The 21,249-nt window shown below is 35.2% G+C and overlaps 1 protein-coding gene across 1 annotated transcript; it reads left to right on the plus strand.

The window, feature by feature from the left end:
* The first annotated feature begins 17,605 nt into the window (after positions 1-17,605).
* Positions 17,606-19,838, plus strand: LOC120072272 (60S ribosomal protein L22-2). The gene is made up of 3 exons (XM_039024714.1): positions 17,606-17,727; positions 17,817-18,064; positions 19,464-19,838. The coding sequence occupies exons 2-3, from the start codon at positions 17,835-17,837 to the stop codon at positions 19,606-19,608; spliced, it is 375 nt and encodes a 124-aa protein (XP_038880642.1). The 5' UTR covers positions 17,606-17,727; positions 17,817-17,834; the 3' UTR covers positions 19,609-19,838.
* Positions 19,839-21,249: the final 1,411 nt, after the last annotated feature.

Raw genomic sequence — 21,249 nt, forward strand, 5'->3', positions numbered from 1 at the left:
AGTTCGAAAAAATTCGCAATCGGTGTGAAAACGTAACGATCGTCTAGTTTGAGAGCCTATACGATAGTTGATCATCGTCTAAACAATCACACACCAACGCCTAAACGATCGCATGCCTATCCCTAAACGATCGCTTAGCTTTCCTAAACGATCACATAACGTGTCGCGTTTTCTAAACGATTGTCTACCATTTATTAAACGATTACTTAGTAAAACCTACACGATCATATAGCTTCTTCTAAATGATAAGCATCCTTGTTATACGATAACTCTTTCTCTCCCACTTGCTTATCGTTTACATGACCTGTCTTTTCTCCGACCTCTACCAAATTCACCAAAGACCACACTTTGGATTCTCACTCCGAGAATACCAAGGGCTCCAATTGGTGGTGTCGTCCCCACTGCTTTCTTGTTCGTGTAGCTGCCGTTCGTGTAGATGATCGTGCTGCTGTAGCCGACTAGTTTGTTGGGCGATAGAGTTCGAGTAGAGCTTCTTTCGTTGCTTTTAAGTTTGACGTTTGAAGAAAGTCTTCAATTGGTATGAGAACTCTTTCCTTTGTATTTTATTATTCGAAGCATGTCGTTAATTAGTGTTAATTTGCATAACTGTCTGTTGGAATGTATGTGTTGTATTTCGGTCATGATGAAATCGGAAAGATTCGAATGCGCTCATGGATGCTCTTCGTCAAGAGTTCCTTCAATTGGTATCAGAGCCAGGTTCTGATATTCCAATTTCATTGTTGCAACAAATTACATACATTCTTGGTGGGTGCATGCCTGCTCTGTTTAATCGTTAAATTGTTATGGATGTACGGATTAATGGATGTTTACATGGATGTTAGCCTCAATTTGATTTAATTTTTTTATATTTTCAGTTGTTTGTAAAGGCCCCTGCGTTTTTGGGCATTAATAATCATTATCGTGTCTGTAATTCAAAGTTTGTTTGAGTCTTGAGCCATTTGTGAAGAATATTGGAGCAAGGGTTGCAGTTCTTCGAGGAAGAAGACGATCAAGGGTTGATCGGGTCGTGTAGACGATAAGGTAAGCGATCGTTGAGTATCGGGTCGTGTAAACGATGGGATGTTCACATATCGTTTAATGCACGCGCGCACTAGACGATCGTTTAGCTCAGCAAGCTTCATCGCTTAGTAACTGACTAAATGATCGCTTAGCAATACACGGTAAATCATTTACCTTTCGCCGCATTAAGCGATCACCTAGACGATCAGGCTTCCCAGCCTCATATTCGTCTAAGTGATTGTTTAGCTTTTGCGCCTATTGTCTAGTGCACGCTGGGCGATCGTCTACCTTCGGCGTTTACTACACGATGGAGTCCTCCTGGCAGTTCAAGACCCGGTTCGCCTGTGAACTGGTTCGCTTGTTGGAAAATGTAATAGATAGGGTTATTTCATTCCGATTTTTTGTGAAGGTTCATCTCAATCCATTAATCCTTAGTTTAATACATGTAATTATGGTTTTTATATGTCATATGGTATGCACATATAGTAAATCCTACCTTAGGTTATGCATTGGTCATGCATCATCTCTTTATTGTAAATGTTATAATTTAGAGAAGCATGATTTAATTATGTAAGAGCATGCTCATGCATCATATAATATAAGAGTTATATTTATGCATGCATAAAAAGCATTGACATGCATCATCTTTATATTATAATTGTTATAGTATAAGGGTGAATGGAAAGCATGTTCACTTGGTTATTATACGTATATATAAAAGTTATGTATAGTAATAATCGGACATTTCATGAAGTATGACACATAGGTTACTTTATAAATGTTATAAACACCTTGTTGTGCGTAATATTTTTTTAGTTGTTTCTTTTTAAAAGTTAAAAGAGAAATTAGAACTAAAAGAAATAAGAAAGACATGCATGCTCACTTAGGTTTAATTCATGTTTTAAAATGTTTAAAACTTGGATAACATAGACCTAATATCACGGTTCTAATATGATTAGCAACCCTAAGGCTTTAATCTTTTTCATCAGTTTAATAGGATTAAATTGACTAATAAAAGGTTAAAGTATAGCAAATCTATCTATAAGGGACCTTTTGTCTAAGGCGGGTACTATCTAGGCTAGGGTATTTAAGTTGACGGAAACATAATACCCCTACCTGGGAACTTACCTGGAAAGATGAATTAGATAGATTTGATGCATGCATGCAAATTTAGGACAATCCATTAAAGTGTTTAAATATGACTACTTGAACTTGTTCATATTTCATAAACAAACATTGTTTATGAGCGGGAATTAAAAAGACGACTTAGACTAAAATCAGTAGCCAGATTGTCTAGGTTAATGAACCCCCAGGTAGAACATTCAGTGGGAGGTCTTTGGGGCATAAGATGCTTCACTTAAATCTTTCACGTTTCTCCTAAATAGTCCACACTGTGAGATTTACCCTCGACCTCGAGGCACCTTTGGCGTGTCCCCTTAACGGATGGTGTTTGGGTTGGTCAATATCAAGGTGGATGGAGAGAATGTTCATAGTAAGTGGGAGTGGGAAGTGCGACAACATATCCCTCGGTCTCCCTCGTTAGATTGAATAAAGTTACTTCGCATCGCCTCGAGGCACCCTGGGAGTGTCCCCCTAAAAGATGGTAGTTTTGCGCATTTCTTTATTTGATCTCCTGTAAGAGGATAAAGTAACTTAGTCACTTGTCCTAATCTACTTCTTCCCTATAGTGGGCTCATTAGGGCGAAACTCTGGCACCGAAAGCGAGGGGTCACATTTACACGGAATTGTTAAATGTTAACAGTTTTGGATCGAAAAATGGTGGCTGTTAGGTTCAGTTCCAAGAGTTGGTTCTGTCTAATGGTTGAGAATGTCTCATCCCAGCGAAGAGGCATCTGATCACCCCACCGGTGACATTTGTTCTGCCTCACTAGGGCATCATTTCAAAATAGAAGTCTTTAACTTAGAGTACTTGAAATCGTTTTTCAAGACTAATTGGTTAAATGCGGTTTAGCAAAATCTAATAAAGTTTTGTTCGTATTTTCAACAACAACTTTTTCAAAATGGCAACAATCACGTTAGCTTTGTTAAGCGCCGAAAAATTAACTGGCGACAATTTTTTCGACATGGAAACACATGATCATGATGATCTTAATCATCGAGGATCTCATGTTCACTCTTACGGAGGTCTGTCCTTCTATTCCAGCTCCAAATGCCGCTCGAAATGTTCGAGAGGCATACGGGCGATGGATACGGGCAAATGAGGAGACCCGAGCCTACATCTTGGCAAGTCTTTCTGAAGTCTTGGCCAAGAAACATGAGCCTACGATCTCAACGCGTGAGATCATGGAGTCCCTGCGAGGGATGTTTGGACAATTGTCTGAATAGCTTATGCATGAGACTCTTAAATATATATATTCAACTCCAAAATGGAAGAAGACACCTCTATTCATGAACATGTGCTTAACATAATGGTCCACTTCAATGTGGTGGAGTTGAATGGGTCTATCATCGATGAGGGTAGCTAGGTTAGCATTATCTTGCATTCATTGTCGGAGAGCTTCCTGCACTTTGTTAGCAATGTGATTCTAAAACAAAACGAAATATAACCTTACAACTCTCCTCAACGAGTTGCAGACCTACCAATCTTTACTAGAAAGTAAGGAGAGGAAGAAGGGTGAGGCAAATGTTGCTTCATCCTCCAGGACGTTCCATAGAGGTTCGACCTTAGGGACGAAGTCTACACCTTCTATTTCTAACTCTGCAAAGGGGAAGAAGAAGAAGGGTGGTAAGAGAAAAAAGAAGACGCCTGCTAACCCACCACTTGTGGCCTCAAGGAGGCGTCCACCGGTTGAAAAGAAAAAGTGTTTCCACTGCAATCAGGATGGACACTGGAACAGGAACTATCCTCGCTATCTAAAAGAGAAGAAGGCCGCCAAGGCTAAGGCCAAGGCAGAAGGTAAATATGATTTACTTGTACTTGAAACTCGTTTAGTGGAGAATGATGATTTTGCCTGGATAATTGATTCAAATGCCACTAACCACGTTTGTTCTTCTTTTCAGGGGATTAGATCCTGGCGACAGTCGAAGGGTAATGAGATGACGATTCGAGTAGGCACCGGGCACGTCGTCTCAGTTGTGGCAGTGAGAGGACTCCAGTTAGCTTTACAGAATAGGTTTCTATTTTTGAATGATGTATATATTGTTCCCGAACTTAAGAGAAACCTTATTTTTGTAAAGTGTTTGCTGCAATGTAAATACACTATTAGTTTTAATATGGATAAAGCGTTTATTCATAAATATGGTGTTATTATTTGTACAACAAATCTAGAATCTAATTTATATGTGCTAAGGCTGTTAGCCATTAATTCCCTCCATAACATATAGTTGTTTAAAACTACTGTAACTCAAACAAAACGTCGACCTATTTCTCCAAAAGAAAATGCCCATCTTTGACATCTTCGTTTATGGCACATCAATCTCAATAAGATTGAGAGATTGATAAAGAATGGACTTCTAAGTGAGTTTGAAGAAAATTCTTTACCAGTGTACGAGTTTTGCCTTTGTATAGGATACCCCCGCTCGCATGTCTCCACATGGATGATCAGGATCAGACCATCTGTAGCACTTTACAACATTTGTCGCATCTATAAAGCGGGTTGTATCCGTAGTATCACAAGGATAAGGTTTCCCTCCTTTATCTATATACTACATACCATTTAGGTTATCACTTAAGGCATGATCCACTTGTATGTCTCCAAATACATGCTTAAGTTACAACGATAACCAGGGATCTTAGCCATAGATAACATGACCTTAATCCTGAGTGAATTAGAAACTCCTACCTATGAGGGCAATCCTTTGATTTGCATGGGTGCGAGTGGCGAGATTATCAACTCAAACCTACCACTTTAAGGACTTTTCTGATTTGGGAGTTGGGAACTCGGCTACACAAGACAAAATTCACTCCTTCCCCGAAGTAGGGGTAAGTAGATAAATTGCTCCCTTAAGAGCTGATTCCAAGGCTTGAATAATATGGCGCCACACCTTCTCATGGCCTGAGAAGTGTTTACTCATAATAGGAATATGATGTATTGTTCATTAGAGGATTCAGTGGTACACAAAGAGTTAGATGTAACTATAGGGGCAAAAAGGGTAAATTGGCCAGCTGTATTTACGATCGATTTGTGAAGGGTTATCGTACTGTTGATTGGTTATATCCAATGGACACAGAAATATATCTGTAGTGCAAAGAGTACAGTTGTCGGTCTTTAGTAGAATGTCCAACAGTTAACGGATGGTTGATATTGTGATTAAAGAGTTTAGTCAGTTATTCATATACTGTTAGAGCTTCAAGCTACAGATCCATAAGGTCCCCTTGGTAGCTCAATGGATTCAAGTTGAGAATAAGTTTTTGGGTTAGTTTGAAGTGTTCAAATTAACAAGAGGGAATTTGATTATATATGATATAATTATATTATTTCAATTATATGTGATATAATTGATTTGATGTATTAGATACATTAATTGGAGGAATTAATATAAATATGATTTATATTAAATAAAGAAGAAAAGAACTATGGTTTAAATATTACATATGATGTGATATTAAAACTATAGGCTATAAATATAATATGATAAATTAGTTATTATATTTATTTATAATAAAAACAATTATTAGATAATTGTTGGTTGGTTATTCTCTCCTTTACCCGTGTTTTAATGGGAAGTTTATTTTAGTTTTAATAATTGAAGAATAAAAGTGAAAATTGTCTTCATTTTCTATGAGCACAAACCATTCGATCGAAGGAAAAGAAAAGTTATACGATAGTTTTTGAGAGAGTGAGTGACGAGCGAGTTTGCTAGACGACTGCATCTCGTTTACTAGATGATCGAGTACCGAGTGTCTATACGATAGACTTAAGTCTTTCTCCCACTTACTCGATCGTTTAACTCGATTGTATACATACTCCTTCCCTCTACCAAATTCACACAGAGCCCGCACCTCCTGGATTCTCACACCGAGAATACCAAGGCAACCGAGTGGTAGTGTCGAGTGTTACTATTCGCAGGTCGAGGATCGAGTTTTACTCGATTAGGTTCGAGGATCTGATAGTTCGTGGAATTCACTGGTTGTTCGTTGCGTTGTGCTCGTGATTGAGTTTGTTGGGATGCCTGACTAGGGTAGATCAAAGGAATACTTAAACAAGAGTTCTTCAAAGGTACGATACTCGATTCCCTTTGTTTTAATTGAGAGCATGCTGTAATTTACTATATGATGCATAATTGTTCTTTATGTTTGGAAATGCTTGATTCTTTCACAATGAGTTTGGAACGATCTTGCTTCCGCTCAATGGTTCTCTTGTAAAAGAGATCCTTCATATATAACATAAGAAAAGCTACCGAGATGTTGATGATTTTCTTGTAAACACAAGGCTCATAAACATTATGATCAAAGCCATAAGATTTGATCATAATATCAAATCTTATATTCCAAGATTTAAATGCTTGTTTCAGTTCATAAATAGTTCGATAAAACTTACAAATCTTTTGCTCTTGATCTTGTTCAATGAATTGTTTTGGTTGAATCATGTAGATGGTCTCCTCAAGATTACCATTCAAAAAGACAGTATTGATGTCCATTTGTCATATCTTATAGTCATAATATGTGGCTATGGACAGGAGAATCCTGATACACTTTAACATGACAACAGGTGAGAAAGTTTCTTCATAGTCCACTCCCTCAACCTGGGTATAACCCTTTGCCACAAGTTGAGCTTCAAAGGTCTGTACCTTTCCATCTACACCTATTTTTCTCTTGTAAATCCATTTGAAACTCATAGGTTTTACCCCATCAGGTTGATCTACAAGCTCCTAGATAGAATTGAAGTACATAGACTCCATTTTTAGATTCATGGCTTCAATCCATTCATCTTTGTCAACGTCTTCTATTGCTTGTTTATAAGACAATGGATCATCAACTCCATCATCAGATATGATGTTTTGGGCTTCTATTAAACCCATGTAGCATACAGGTGGGTTCACAACCCTCCCACTACGTCGAGGCAATCTCAACTCTTGATATGGTTGACTAGATGAACTAACATCAACAACTCTTGTTGATCTATCAACCTATTCAACAACTCTTGTTGAAGTCTCGGCAATTTCATTAGAAATCTCATTTAAAACAAATTGACTTCGTGGCTTATGATCCCTAATGTGGTCTTCTTCCAAGAAAGTAGCGTTTTTCGATACTAACACTTTATTCTCACTTGAATCATAGAAGTATCCACCTCTCATTTCTTTGGGGGTAACCAACAAATAGGCATATTTTTTAACGAGGTTCCAACTTTTTGGGGTTTTCCATAAGCACGTGAGTTGGACATCCTAAAATCCTGAAGTAGCATAAACTACTTTTACGACCTTTCCCTAACTCAAAAGGTGTTTCAAAAACACTTTTTGAGGGAACATTGTTCAAAATGTAAACTGCAGTCTCCACTGCATATCCCAAAACGAGTCTAGAAGACGAGCATAACTCATTATAGACCAGACCATATTCAACAGAATTCAGTTTCTCCTTTCTGATACACCATTCTGTTGAGGTGTACTTGGAGCTGAGAATTGAGACGTGATTCCATGTTTTATCATATAGTTTTGGAATCCGAAGTCCATATGCACTCCACCACGATCAAATCTTAGTATTTTTATCTTCTTACCTAACAAGTTTTCAACCTCAGTCTTGTACTCCATAAACTTTTCAAGAGCTTCAAACTTATGTTGCATTAGGTATATATAGATACTCAAATCTAGAATAATCATCTATGAAATAGATGAAATATTCATACCCACCTCATACTCTTACATTCATCGGACCATAGAGGTATGAATGTATAAGCTCCAAGGTTTCCTTGGCTCTATAACCTTTTCGAGTAAAAGGTCGTTTGGTCATTTTGCCTCCAAGACATGATTTTACCTTCAAGGCATGATTCACATACCGACAAAGAGTTTTCTTTTAAACCATTTAGAAGTTCACTTTTCACCAACTTCTCAATTCTATTGAGATTGATGTGACCTAACCTTTGATGCTAGATGCCAAAGATGGGCATTTTCTTTAGGAGAAACTCTCGGTCTTTTTACAGTTATTGCTATTTTGAACATTTCAGTATTGAGCACGACTTTTATGACCAACGACCTTAGTACATACAAGTTATTTTCCATTGAACCAAAACCTATCTCCATTCCATTCTTAAAAACAAACACTTTATTCTCAGAGAAGGAAATAGAATAATTTTGTTCAATTAGACAAGAAACTGAAATTAAATTCCTCTTGATATAAGGAACTACATAAACATTATCCATAACAGATACCGTTTCTTATCAAAAAATATCTTAAGCATGTCTATAGCAATAGCTGAAACGACCTCACCAGTACCGACTCTAAGAGTCAACTCTTCAGTTTCCAACTACTTCTAGGAACTAAATCCTTGATGGGAAGAACACAAGTGGTTAGTAGCCCATGAATAAATTATCCAGGTAGAATCATCATTCTCTACTAAGTACGTCTCTAAGACAAATAAATCATATTTATCGTCTTTGAAATTCTTCATTTTCTAGAGAGTAATGGGATTAATATCAGAACCCATATTATAAACTCTAAGTTTCATTTCAGAGGACAGTCCTCGTCGATGAACTTCATCAGAGTCAACAACAATTGATTTCTTTGTTAGTCCTTTGACATTCAATATGGATTGGAGATTATCTTGGGAACTAACACCACTGGTTTCATTGTCATCAATCTCAATTTGCTTGAATAGTGAGAACTTATGTTCAAACAATTTTTGCAACGATTCTATGATCTCACGTGCAATGACCATGTTCTCAAATCTTTTGGCCAATGCATCAGAAGTCGAGCCTTCAAATTAGCCTTCATCCACACCTCATACGCATTACGAACATTTCGTGGTGTATCAAGGGTTGGGACTTGAGGACAATCATCAAACATGACAACTTCGAGATCGTTTACCACGAAAAATGTTTTAAGATTCTTTCCACGTCATGTAATTAAAACCGGTCAAAGTAGAAAAGACAACTAACGGAAAATCAATGTTTGGCATTTTGCTGAAAAACAAACATATTGATCTACTTTAGATTTTAGCATAACTTTTTTAAAACAAATCAAATCAGGTTTAGCAAAATCTAAATGAACCCCATATTACATCTAGTTTTGCAATGACACTTTAGTGATTTAGGACAAAAGCCACCGAAGGGTAGTAAATTTCTCCATTCACTAAATTGAGACACTCTTAACTAATCATTACACCAGAATAACTCTTATTCCTATAATGATCAGTCATCATTGATTTAGTGAAGAACATTAACTTGCTCAATAATTTCCTGTAAGTGTGACCCTTCATTTTAGATCCTAGAGTTTCACTGCAATTAACCAACAGAAGGGAAAAATCGATTGGGGCAAAAATTAAAGCGACCCTATCCATTTATGGAGTTCGCCTTGATATTGACCAACTGCACAAACCATCTGAAGGGGGACGCTTTGAGGGCGCCTCGAGGTCGTGCAATAAGGTCTCATGGTGCAAACTAATGAAAGAGACCGCATAACATGTTAACACACATCCTTATCCCATTTACTATAAATACTCTCTCCACTCACCTTGATATTTACCCATGCAAACACTATCCGAAGGGGGTGCTCCCAGGGTGTCACGAGGCCAAGCATGAATCTCACATTGTAAATATTAAGGGAGAAACGTGAGTAAAAAAAATGACATATCATATATATTTTTTCCTCCCACTGAGTATTTTAACAACCTAGGGTTTAATTTACTTAGGAAAAATACGGCTAATTATTTTTACTAAGTGATTGTTTATGTTTGCCCAAAAGTAACATTTCCTTTGGAAAGTTAAACAATTTTTATTAACATTCATTAAACACTTTAACAAATATTAATCAACAATTGCATGCTTGTAACAAATCTATCTAATTCACTTTTCCAGATAGGGGTATTCTATTTCCGTCAACTTAAATACTCCAACCAAGCCAGAACCCGCCTTAGACAAAAGATCCCCTATAGACATATTTTCTAAAAATTTAATCTTTTATTGAAATCAATTTAATCCTATTAAACCAATTTAAAAAATTAATCTAATTTCTAATCTCATTACAAATTTGTGAGCTTAGGTCTATCTTAATCATATTTTAAAACTATTTTAAAAAATGACTTTACCTAAGTTTACATGCAACTCTTGGTTATTAATTTTAATTTCTAATATTATTTATTTATAACACTTATAAACTAAATGAAATATATTAAAACCGACATTGCAAGCAAGACATACATGAGTTATTTATAACAACAATAAATTAACCTAAGGTAATGTCATGCTTCATGCAATATTCATTCATTACTAATATATAGCTTTTATATAACTAAGTAATGAACTATGCTATAGCATACATACCATACATCCATTCAACCTTATATTATAATACTTATAATATAAATTATGCAGGGATATGCTATAATGCATGCATACATATACTATAATTCTTATATTATATGATGCATGAGTATGCTTTATGTAATTTAAATCATGCATACTAATAGATTATAACTCTTATAATATAAAAATGATGCATGAAAAATGCATAACCTATGGTGGATTTTAAAACTATATGACATACATTATGGCATATAATACAAATATACATCACATGCACATTTAATAAAAGTTGATGGACTGGGATAATTTGTCTCAAAACTGAAAAAAATGCTAAACTATTACAAAAGTTGGAGTCAATGGGTTTGAACAGGTGAACTGGGTATTGAATCGCCCGCCTTGAAGCCTTGTCACTTGATCATGTAGCAAATCCTTTGATTGTCGAGTGTAAACGATCGTGTAGCAATGATCGCATGGGTTAGGACTATGAGATGAGCATGAAAGTCCATGCAATCGTGTAACGTGCTTTGAGTAACACATGTCATGCGATTGTGTAGCTAACGACTATGCGATGAGCTTGATAGTCTACACGATCGAGTAGCAAGCGTCGAGTATCGTATACCATGCGATCGTGTAGCTAATGACTATGCGATGAGCATGATAGCCTACACGATCGTTTCACATGCATGCCTTGCGTCGAGTATCAAAATACTGCGCGATCATTTACACCCGAGTGTCTATGCGATCATGTAGCCAACGCAACACGGTCCAATAAACTCTTTACATGATCATGTAGCCTTAACTATGCGATCGTTTAGCAAATGCTACACGATCGAGTAGAACATTTCTACACGAATGCATAGCCAGATTTAAACGATCGTCTAGCTTGAGCTACACGATGCGACCAACCTTTCGTCTTCTCCATTGAAGCGAATTGTAACTCTTTGCATCAGAAGCTTCTTCACGAACGACTCAAAAACTTAAAAGAATATGACTCGATTAGAAGCAATTATGCCCAAAAACGCAGGGGCCCTTACAAATTAACTTTTGTAAAAGTAATACGAAAGCATTAAACAGAGACAACTATCTCGAAACATCCATCAACAACATCCACAAATGTTTAATACTTAAATGCATTACAAAAACTTAAGACCCACCAGAAATTGTAAACGAATTTCAATACAGTAAATGGAATTTGGAAATCATAACATAAACCTGGTTCTAATACTAATTGAAAAGAAACTGTACATAAGGAGTTCCTTGAGCGGAAGCGGATCGTCCAAATTCCATTTCTATTGAAGTATAAATTTATAGTACAATAATCAGATTATGCAATTAAAGTAAATTATAACACGCTTTTCGAATAAAATACATAGTTCAAGGGAAATCACCTTTGAAGAACACTTCTTCTCGTATCCCTCGAACGGTCACGAACTTCTCGATCAAATAACAACAAGAACTTGAAGACCTTCTTCAAGTGAATCATGAACCAAATGGGAAGAGAACACTACCACTCAGATTCTTTAATATGCTCGGGGTGAGAACCCAGGAGGGGTGGGCTTTGACTATTTTGGTTGAGAGGATATTTGTGAGTTTGGAGGAGGAAGACGATCGAAGAAGCACTATCGCATAGGAACTGCTTCAATCATTTAGGCTATCGCATAACAAAAGTCTTCCAATTGTGTAGACTATTGCATAACCTCTCTTTTATCGCATAAACAAAGAGCCTATCATATATGCCCTCTTTTTGTCGTGTAGATTATCACATAGTCTCTCTTTGAGTTCTCTTTGTAATTTTGATTTCTTGGAAATCTTAGAAGAAAAGAAAAAAACAGTTTTTCCTCTTATTCCAATTGCCATAAAATTTTCATAACCACCCACTAAGATAGTTTTTGAGAAAAAAGATTATTATTCAAAATAATAAATAATATAAATAAATATGATAACCAACTTATCATATTATATTTATAACCTATAGTTTTAATATTGCATCACATACAATATAAACTATAGTTCTTTTTCTCTATTTGATGGCATTTAATATAAATCAAATTTATATTAAATTAACAACTATTTGAATATCATTCAAATATTTATTCTTCTAATTAATGTATCAAATACATTATATCATATATAATTAAATTCCCTTTTATTAATTTGAACAATTCAAATTAACCAAAAAAACTGATTCTCAACATAATCCTTTTGAGCTACCAAGGGGACCTTATGGACCTGTAGCTTGAAGCTCCAATGGTACGTGAATTATTAATTAAACTCTTTAATTAAATAATCCACCATCCACTAACTGTCGGGCACTCCACTAAAGATCAATAGTTGCACTATTCACACTATAAATATATTTAATGTGTCCATTGGATATAGCCAATCAATAGTGCGATGATCCTTCACAAATTGCTCGTAAATACATCTAGGCCAAATACCGTTTTGCCCCTGGTTACATCTAACTCATTAAGTACCACTGCTTCCTCTAATGAACAATAAGTCATAGTCCCACTATGATTGAGTCCTCTTTGGCCAAGAGAGGGTGTGACCACTATGTTCAAGACTCGGAATCAACCCTTAAGGGAGCAATTTATCTACTTACTCCTACATCGGGGAAGGAGTGAATTTCGTCTTGTGTAGCCGAGTTTTTAGCTCCTTAATACAACGAATCCCCAAAATGGTAGGTTTGTTGAGTTGGCAATCTGGCCACTCTCACCTATATAAATCAAAGGACCACGTTCATGGGCAAAAGTTCACAACTCACACAGGATTTGAGTCATGTCACCTATGGTCATCCTAGTGAAATGTAAGTCTCTATTATCAATGGTGTTATATAAAGAGACTAATCATTTCGTGGTCCGGTCTATACAAACTCTTTGTATAGGATATCTCTGCTCGCATGTCTCCACATGAATGATCAGGACCAAATCATTTATAGCATTTTATAACATTTGTAACACTTACAAAGCGGGCCGCATCCGTAGTGTCACCAGGATAAGATACCCAACCTTATCCATCTACTACAAACCATTTAAGTTATTATTTAAACAAGATTCACCTGTATGTTTCTACATACTTGTTTAAATTTACATAAAATAACCTCGGATCTTAGTTTATTGGATTGAATATATTCTTATAAAATAATACTTATTTTATTAATAACAATATGTTTATACAGAGTTTATAAACTACGAGATTAGAAGGAGATTTGGGAAACAATTTCCAACACAATGTTCAAGATACAACCTTGAGGGTCTATAGTATAGGGATATGGTTGGGTACCTTATCCTGATAACACTATGGATACAACTCACTTTGTATTTGATACAAACACAATGATCCAACATGTTTGTGTAGTTGACATGCAAGTGGGAGTATATTATGCAATGAGTTTACATATGACCGGACTGCAAAATAGTAACCACTAAATGTAACATCATTAACTCGTTAGGTTCATATTTTAATAAGACGACCTAGACAACTTAGTCTTAATCCTAAGTATATTATGAACCTCTATTCACGAGGGATTGTCCTTTGATTTGTATGGGTGAGGGTGGCTAGTTCGTCGACTCAATATGCCTACTATTTTAGGGACAAGACCGAGTGAAAAGTTGGAAACATTAGAATACAAGATGAAATTCACTCATTCCCGCCTTAAAGGGAAGTAAATGAGTGTTCCCTCAAGTGGTGTCTCCAAGACTTGAACAAAGAGCCCTACCTTCTCATTAGCCCAAGAGTGGTTTCTGTTTATTGGTTGGACCATAAACAGGTTATTCATTAGAGGAGCACTGGTACTTAAGGAATCATAGGTAACCCAAGGGTAAAACGGTAATTTGACCTAGTTGGAGTTACGAACACTTGTGAAGAACTGACTTGTTGTTATTGGTCAATATCCATAAACACATAAATATATCTGTAGTGAGAAGAGTGCAACTGTAGGTCTTTAGTGGAGTGTACCCACAGTTAATGAATATTGATTAACTTGGTTAATGAGTTTAGTCAATTAATCTCATATCGTTAATCTGTCTGATCCACAAGTCCACTAGGTCCCCTTGTTAGCTCACTAGAGGATATTTAAGAGGGATGCTTTGAATTGTTTAAATTAATTTGAGGAAACCATATATTAATATGATCAATATATAATTGATTATGGATATGATCTATAATTCAAATTAAATTAGAAAGTAATATTTGAATAGGATTTATTTAATTAACGTGCAAATTAAATTAAACAAGTGTTATTTAATCGTGTTAATTAATTAAATAAGTGTTATTTAATTAACTGGGCCACTTATTTAATTATTTTTTTTTTGTGGAAAAGGGAAATATAAAAAGGATAAGGAAAATGACTGGGCTCTTCTTTAATAAAGACCTCCCTATGGCCCCTTTGGGGACGCAAAGACTAAAATACACAATACACAAGTGTTATTGTGCAAAATTTTTCCTAAGCCACAAAGAGAATCATCTCTACTCTTCAAAACGCTTTTCTCCTATTCCTCTCCCAATAGTTAGATACCATCTATCCCTCTATTGGAATCCTAAAGAATAACGAGATTACTCTTGTGGTAGTATTCGAGTTTGTTCAAGAAATCATTCGTGATCAAGATCGTTGAAGGAGCTATTCATTGGAACTTAAAGAGGATTGTTCGTGAAGCTTGGGAATCTACAAAGGTAAGAATGGTTCTAATATTTTTCCCTAAAGCATGCTATATTACATGTTTATATTCTGTTTTAGTATACTTAATTTGTTTGTGTAAAAATCGAATTGCGGGATGCAAGGCGTTCATAGCGCTTCAGCTGTGAGATTTGATCCCTTTACCTTGTTATACCCTTAGTGAACTAGCATGGGACTTAATGGACCTACAAATTATAAGCTCCAATGATCCAAGATTAAATAATTAAACTCTTTAATTATGCTAATCAACATTCATTAACTGTGGTTCATCCACCAAAGACCCACAATCACACTCTTTGTACTGGAGATATATTTTTGTGTCCATGGATATAACCAAGTAAGTCGACCCTTTATGAATTGCTCGTAATTATAGTTGGGTCAAATTACCATTTTACCCCTGCAATTACCTTTTACTCCTTAAGTACCAGTGATCTCTCTAATAAACAATCACTTTGTAGTCCAACTATAAATCAAATATCTTTCAGGTCAATTAGAAGATGAGGCTTCATTGTTCAAGACTTGAAACTAGCTCATAAGGAAGCAATTCATCTACGTACTTAAAATAGGAAGGAATGAACTCCATATTGTGTAACTATGTTCCCAGCTCCATACTTGGACAAGTTCTCAAAATGGTAAGCTTATTGAGTCGGCAACTATGGCCGCTCTCATGCATACAAATCAAAGGACTGCCCACATAGACAGGAGTCCATGACTTACTTATGATTAAGATAGAGTTATCTATGGTCATACTATGAAATGTCAATCTCTTCAATCAACGGTGTTATAAATAAAGATTAATCATTTTGTGGTCTGATCTTATACAAACTCTTTGTATGGGATACCCCCACTCGCATGTCTCCACATGAATGATTTGATTCACATTGTTTATAATACTTACAACTCTTGTAACATTTACAAAGTGAGTCATATCCATAGTGTCACCAGGATAAGATAACCAATCTTGTCCATATACGACATACCTTTTAGGTTATTGCTTGAACATGATCCACTTATATATTTACCACATACTGTTCAAGTTTATTGGATTGAGTTATGCACAGATAAAATAACTCTTTATTTTATTAATTAAACAGTTCGTTTATACAATATTACAAACTACGAGATCCATGATATTTAGGCACTAATCCCAACATGTTCATCGGTCTGCAGTGTTGGTTTTGCAGAAAAACTAATGTCGAAGACCAATCTATCAATTATGGTAGTGGTGTTCAGTCTTGACATGCTTCGTGAAATTGACCAATTGAATACATTATCAATCGATTGATTTTGTTGGTTCTGGGATGGTGTTGATAAAGTGAGCTGAATGATACGATTAGGGAGAAATATAAGAGATGCGAAGGAACACATTAAAGGATAATGAGAGATACAAAAATAAACGAATAAGAGATAAGGGTACAACTTATAAGACTAGAGTTTGGTGTCATGAGATAAGGAGAAGGATAAAGAGAAAAAGAAGACTAACAAGCTTGGTTTAGTTTGAGCTGAAAAAGGAGAAGAGATATAAGAAAAGAAGGTTGGGAAACTTTCTCGGTGAAATGAGAAAAAAAGATAAAAGAAAAAGATGTATATATACACACACATGCACACATATATCTTAATTAATTATTTAAAATAAGTCATTACTACTAAAAAATGTGACTACACGTGCAATATGCAACGACACGTGTCAACTCAATCACATGCTTCATTTTTTTTCTATGTTCATATTAGTGCGTTGCTTGAAAACTCTTTTATTGACCATTCCGATCGATCGACTAGTTAATTTCACATAGAGAAAAATTGACACCGATCGAGATGTTCTTCAGCCAATTGACGTCAGTTCGTTTAGTTATGATCAGAAGAATTGGCTTTCACCTTTTTTTTTTAATACACTACTAATTTAAACTTCAAACTTGAATAGTGTATCAATTTACTACGTTAGTTATGTTCCAATTTAAAATCCCCAATAAAAATGTTTCTTGAAGAGACATAACTCAATACGGCAATGTAACAATGACATTTCTTTATTGTTGTTGTTAGTGTGTCATTTAAAGAGACGCAATCCTATATTTGCTAATGTTATATTAAAAAGTTATCACAAAGGATTTTTTTTTTCTTTTTAGAGGAAAAAATACAAACAACAAATTCGTTACAAAACAAAAGTTAATAGACACGAGCAAAACAAACTACACAAGGTAGGCAAAAAAAGTATCGAAGGGGAAAACTCATTCTCCACCCATTTTACAAGTGAGTGCACCATGAAAGTGTAACATTACCTCATAATAGGAAATAAATGACACCTACGTCAATAGGACAGATCTTTACCTCATTAAGATAAAAAGACACTTAAGTAAAGTCCACAAAACATGACTGTGTTTATTATGTGATCAGTTATATATTAAAATGGAATACATGTAGTTCTAACCATCCACTCCAAATTCCCAATTTTAAATGGGTAAACTTCAACGGCCCATATACATTTTCTGTATGAACTTTGAAGCCCAAGTCCATCAGTGGCCCAGTCTGTTGTTCCTATATAATATAAACCCTAGCTCGTTTAGGGCTTCACTGGGCGGCCGTCGATTTCCAAATCCTCAACTTCTCTTCAGCAACTGGTATTCTCTCTTCCTCGCTAATATATTGATATCTTGATCCGATGCTCGTTTCTATACTTCAATACATTGCTTTTTCTCTCTCTCTGTAGAGAAATTTTTGATCGAAAATGAGTCGAGGAGGTGCAGCCGGTCCCAAGGGGAAGAAGAAGGGAGTAACCTTCACAATCGACTGTTCGAAGCCGGTGGAAGATAAGATTATGGACATTGCTTCGTTGGAGAAGTTTCTTCTTGAGAGGATTAAAGTCGGAGGCAAGGCTGGAGCTCTTGGTGATGCCGTCTCTGTTACACGCGAGAAGAGTAAAATTACCGTCACTTCTGACAGTAACTTCTCCAAGAGGTATACATTTTCCCCCTTTTAAATCAATGGCTTCTTCTGAATCAATTTTGCGGCTCAGAAGTTGTATTTTGAATGTGGGTTTTGTATATGAAGTTTGTATTGCGGTGCGAGTTGAAAATATAAAAACGGCTCACTAGATTGAAGATTTGTTACTTGTTAGTGTCCTGAATGTTTACAAAATCTGTGTTCTTGTGAGGTAAATCAATATGATGCATTTGGAATTTGCCTGGGGTATTTTAAATTTGTTATGGTAAGGGTAAAATTTGGCTTCTTATGTTTGATGCTTGTTCGAATGCACTGAATTCCATTTGTAGAATGAGGGTGCACATGTGGGCCGAGTAATCGATTATAATATTAGACTTGTTATGTTTGATTTTTGTTCTTGGTAACGAACTCGATTGAGTACTGAATTCCAAATGGAATTCCTGTAGTTGACATGATGACTACTTTGATTTACCCTTACACGCTTTGAGAGTTCTGATTATGAAATTTATAGGCAGTTTTATTTTATTATATTTGTGGACTGTGGGACAGAATAGGCTATTCATATTGGAAAATTGGTTGGTAGTTCCCGTCCACTCTTGTATCAGAAACACAGCTCTACGCTCTTGTTATGTTTACTTAAAGTGCTCATTGCATAGCTTTGTTTGTGAATGTGAGGCACTAATAGAAATAGAATATTGTGCGAGTAATTTGTTCTTTAGAGTCAATTATCCAGCTTAATATATGTGCATTTTTGACAATGTATTAATGTGAGCTCACGGTTCTAATGATTTATGGTTTGGTATTGATTTCGTTATTTAGCTCATTTCCCTTCTTCCTGTTCCCTAGGAATCAACTTGGTCGTAAAATAAACTGATTTTGTCGTAGAATTGACACTGTGCATTGAGTTGATTGACGTGGACCGGTTGATAGATTTATGTCATGGTTTCTGATTTGAACTATATTTTTCTTCCAACAGGTGAAGATATAGGTACTTCTTTATGATAGAAATATATAGTAGTTCACTAATCACACAGCCTATTTTACTCATCGGTGATGTATGGTTGTAGAAATTTAATATCTGAATCGTATTAGTTTATTCATTTTCTCTTTGAACATTTAACATTAGTCATTAGTCATTTAGGCTGAGTTGTTAACTCTCTACACCTTGTTTTGGCCCAACCTTAAACCGGATCCACAGCTGAAAACATCTATTAGACAACTCAATAAATTCTTACATTGTGAGCTCCAAACTAAACAATTCTTTGGACTTAACAACTCTCTAGACATAATATCTCCACTCCTTGTCCCAAAGACTTCCTTAGGCCTTTGTGATCTTCACTGAACTCTTTCTTCTAAAAATTACTTCAGGTAAGGGAAATGAATCGACTGATTTAACTTGTGTCTGTCTGGTTAGGTATTTGAAGTACTTGACAAAGAAATACCTGAAGAAACACAACGTGCGGGATTGGCTGCGAGTGATTGCTGCCAACAAGGACAGGAATGTTTACGAACTCAGGTACTTCAACATTGCCGAGAATGAGGGAGAGGAAGAGGATTAAATTTATCAATTCAGACATTGCATTCAAGGAACAAGTGCGTCTCTATGTCGCCGGAGTCTCTCCCTGTTTTTGTTACTGGTGTTGACTGTGTGATGCTCTATTTTTATTCGAACTAATGCAGTTTAGCAATTTTGTTTTTCTTTGACAGACTTAGATTGCTGTTATTTTTTTGTCATATTTGAGTAAGACCAACAAATTCAGTTTAATCAAATCACCCATGTTTCTCACAATCTCATGAAATCTAGGTGGGAGAATATAATATTTATTTAACCAAAATTTTGAATTTGCATTTTCTAATACGGATCAATTTTGCCCAATTCAGTTTGGGTAAAGAAAAACTAGGTTAAAATTCCATTTTGATTTGTGTTATCTTGGGTTTTCAACGTCCAAATTGAGTCCCTATATTTTCAATAAATTGTGTAAATTAGTCTGCTGTTAGTTTGATTTATGTTTGGTTAAATAATAATAATAATAATAATAATAATAATTAATTTTTGTGTACTCAAGATACAGTGAGCATATTTTCTATAAAATTTAGGGCATTATTGTCCGGATTTTATTGGGTTGTATCAATTAAGATTTTAAATTAATAATTTTATTGAATAAAACTTGAGTTGTATTAATTAAGATTTATATATATATATATATAAGTGGACGTTTAGCTGGTATGAGATATTGTACTAGGTACATAAAATCACTCTTGGTTTTCTAAACCTTGCACAAAAGTAACCATTTGGTTTGAAAAGAGTTGGTAGAAATAGGTTTTGCTTTCACCCTGTCCGACCTAACTTAGCCAAAATCAATACAAGTTACTGTAAATATTGACAAATCTCAAAGATGATGAGCTAATGAAAGTTTTAACTGAAGGACTAAATTATTACCAATTTTAAAATACGTGGGTCGAAGTTGAAAATAAAAGGTTGAAATGAGAGAGGGGGAGAGAAGAAGATAGAAAGAAAAAATAGATGAGAAAAGGAGAGAAGTTTTTTTGAGCATCTGATGTTTTTCTAATTAAGTGTGTAAAGATAATTTTACCCCTCAAATATATATATAAAACAAGTTTTTACTTTTAGAAAGCATGCCATTTTTGTAAAATTTTTAGTTTTTAGGTTAGGTCCAACAATTTCTCTTTCTTGGATAAGATAGGTTGAAACTGCTTTGGGGTAATATCTCAAGTTCAATTCAGGTGTATTGTAAATTGTATGTGTTAATCTGATCTCTAACAATATTAACTTACATGGGCTTTTAAGACCTTTACAAATAAGGTAGGTCTTTATCATCAAACTACTATAAATCTATAGTGTTTGATTCTATCCAACATTTAAATTTGCTTTAAAACGCTCCAAATTGCTAATGTTTTGCATTAAAAAGCTTAGAAAAACCTAGGATGAGGTTCTATACTTTTAAGGTATTTGATATGTAGTAAAAAAAAAATTGTTCACTCTTTTAAAATATTGGAATTATAAATCCACCAAAGATAAGAGAGTTTCTCTTTTAGGTCTTTAGATTAAAATTTGTAAAAAATAATAAAATAAAATATAAACATAAATAAATAAATAAATAAAATAAAAAAAATAAAAGGGAAATAAAAGGAAAAGAAAAGAAAAAGAAAAAGGTACCTAACATATCTGGTCATTGTGC

This window comes from Benincasa hispida, chromosome 2, assembly GCF_009727055.1.
Source record: "Benincasa hispida cultivar B227 chromosome 2, ASM972705v1, whole genome shotgun sequence".
NCBI lineage: Eukaryota > Viridiplantae > Streptophyta > Magnoliopsida > Cucurbitales > Cucurbitaceae > Benincasa > Benincasa hispida.

Bases quoted from the DNA above. Each gene is read 5' to 3' on its own strand.
- LOC120072272 (XM_039024714.1), top strand. From the start codon at position 17,835: ATGAGTCGAGGAGGTGCAGCCGGTCCCAAGGGGAAGAAGAAGGGAGTA. The intron at 18,065-19,463 runs GTATACATTTTC...CTGTCTGGTTAG, and splicing joins GACAGTAACTTCTCCAAGAG to GTATTTGAAGTACTTGACAA.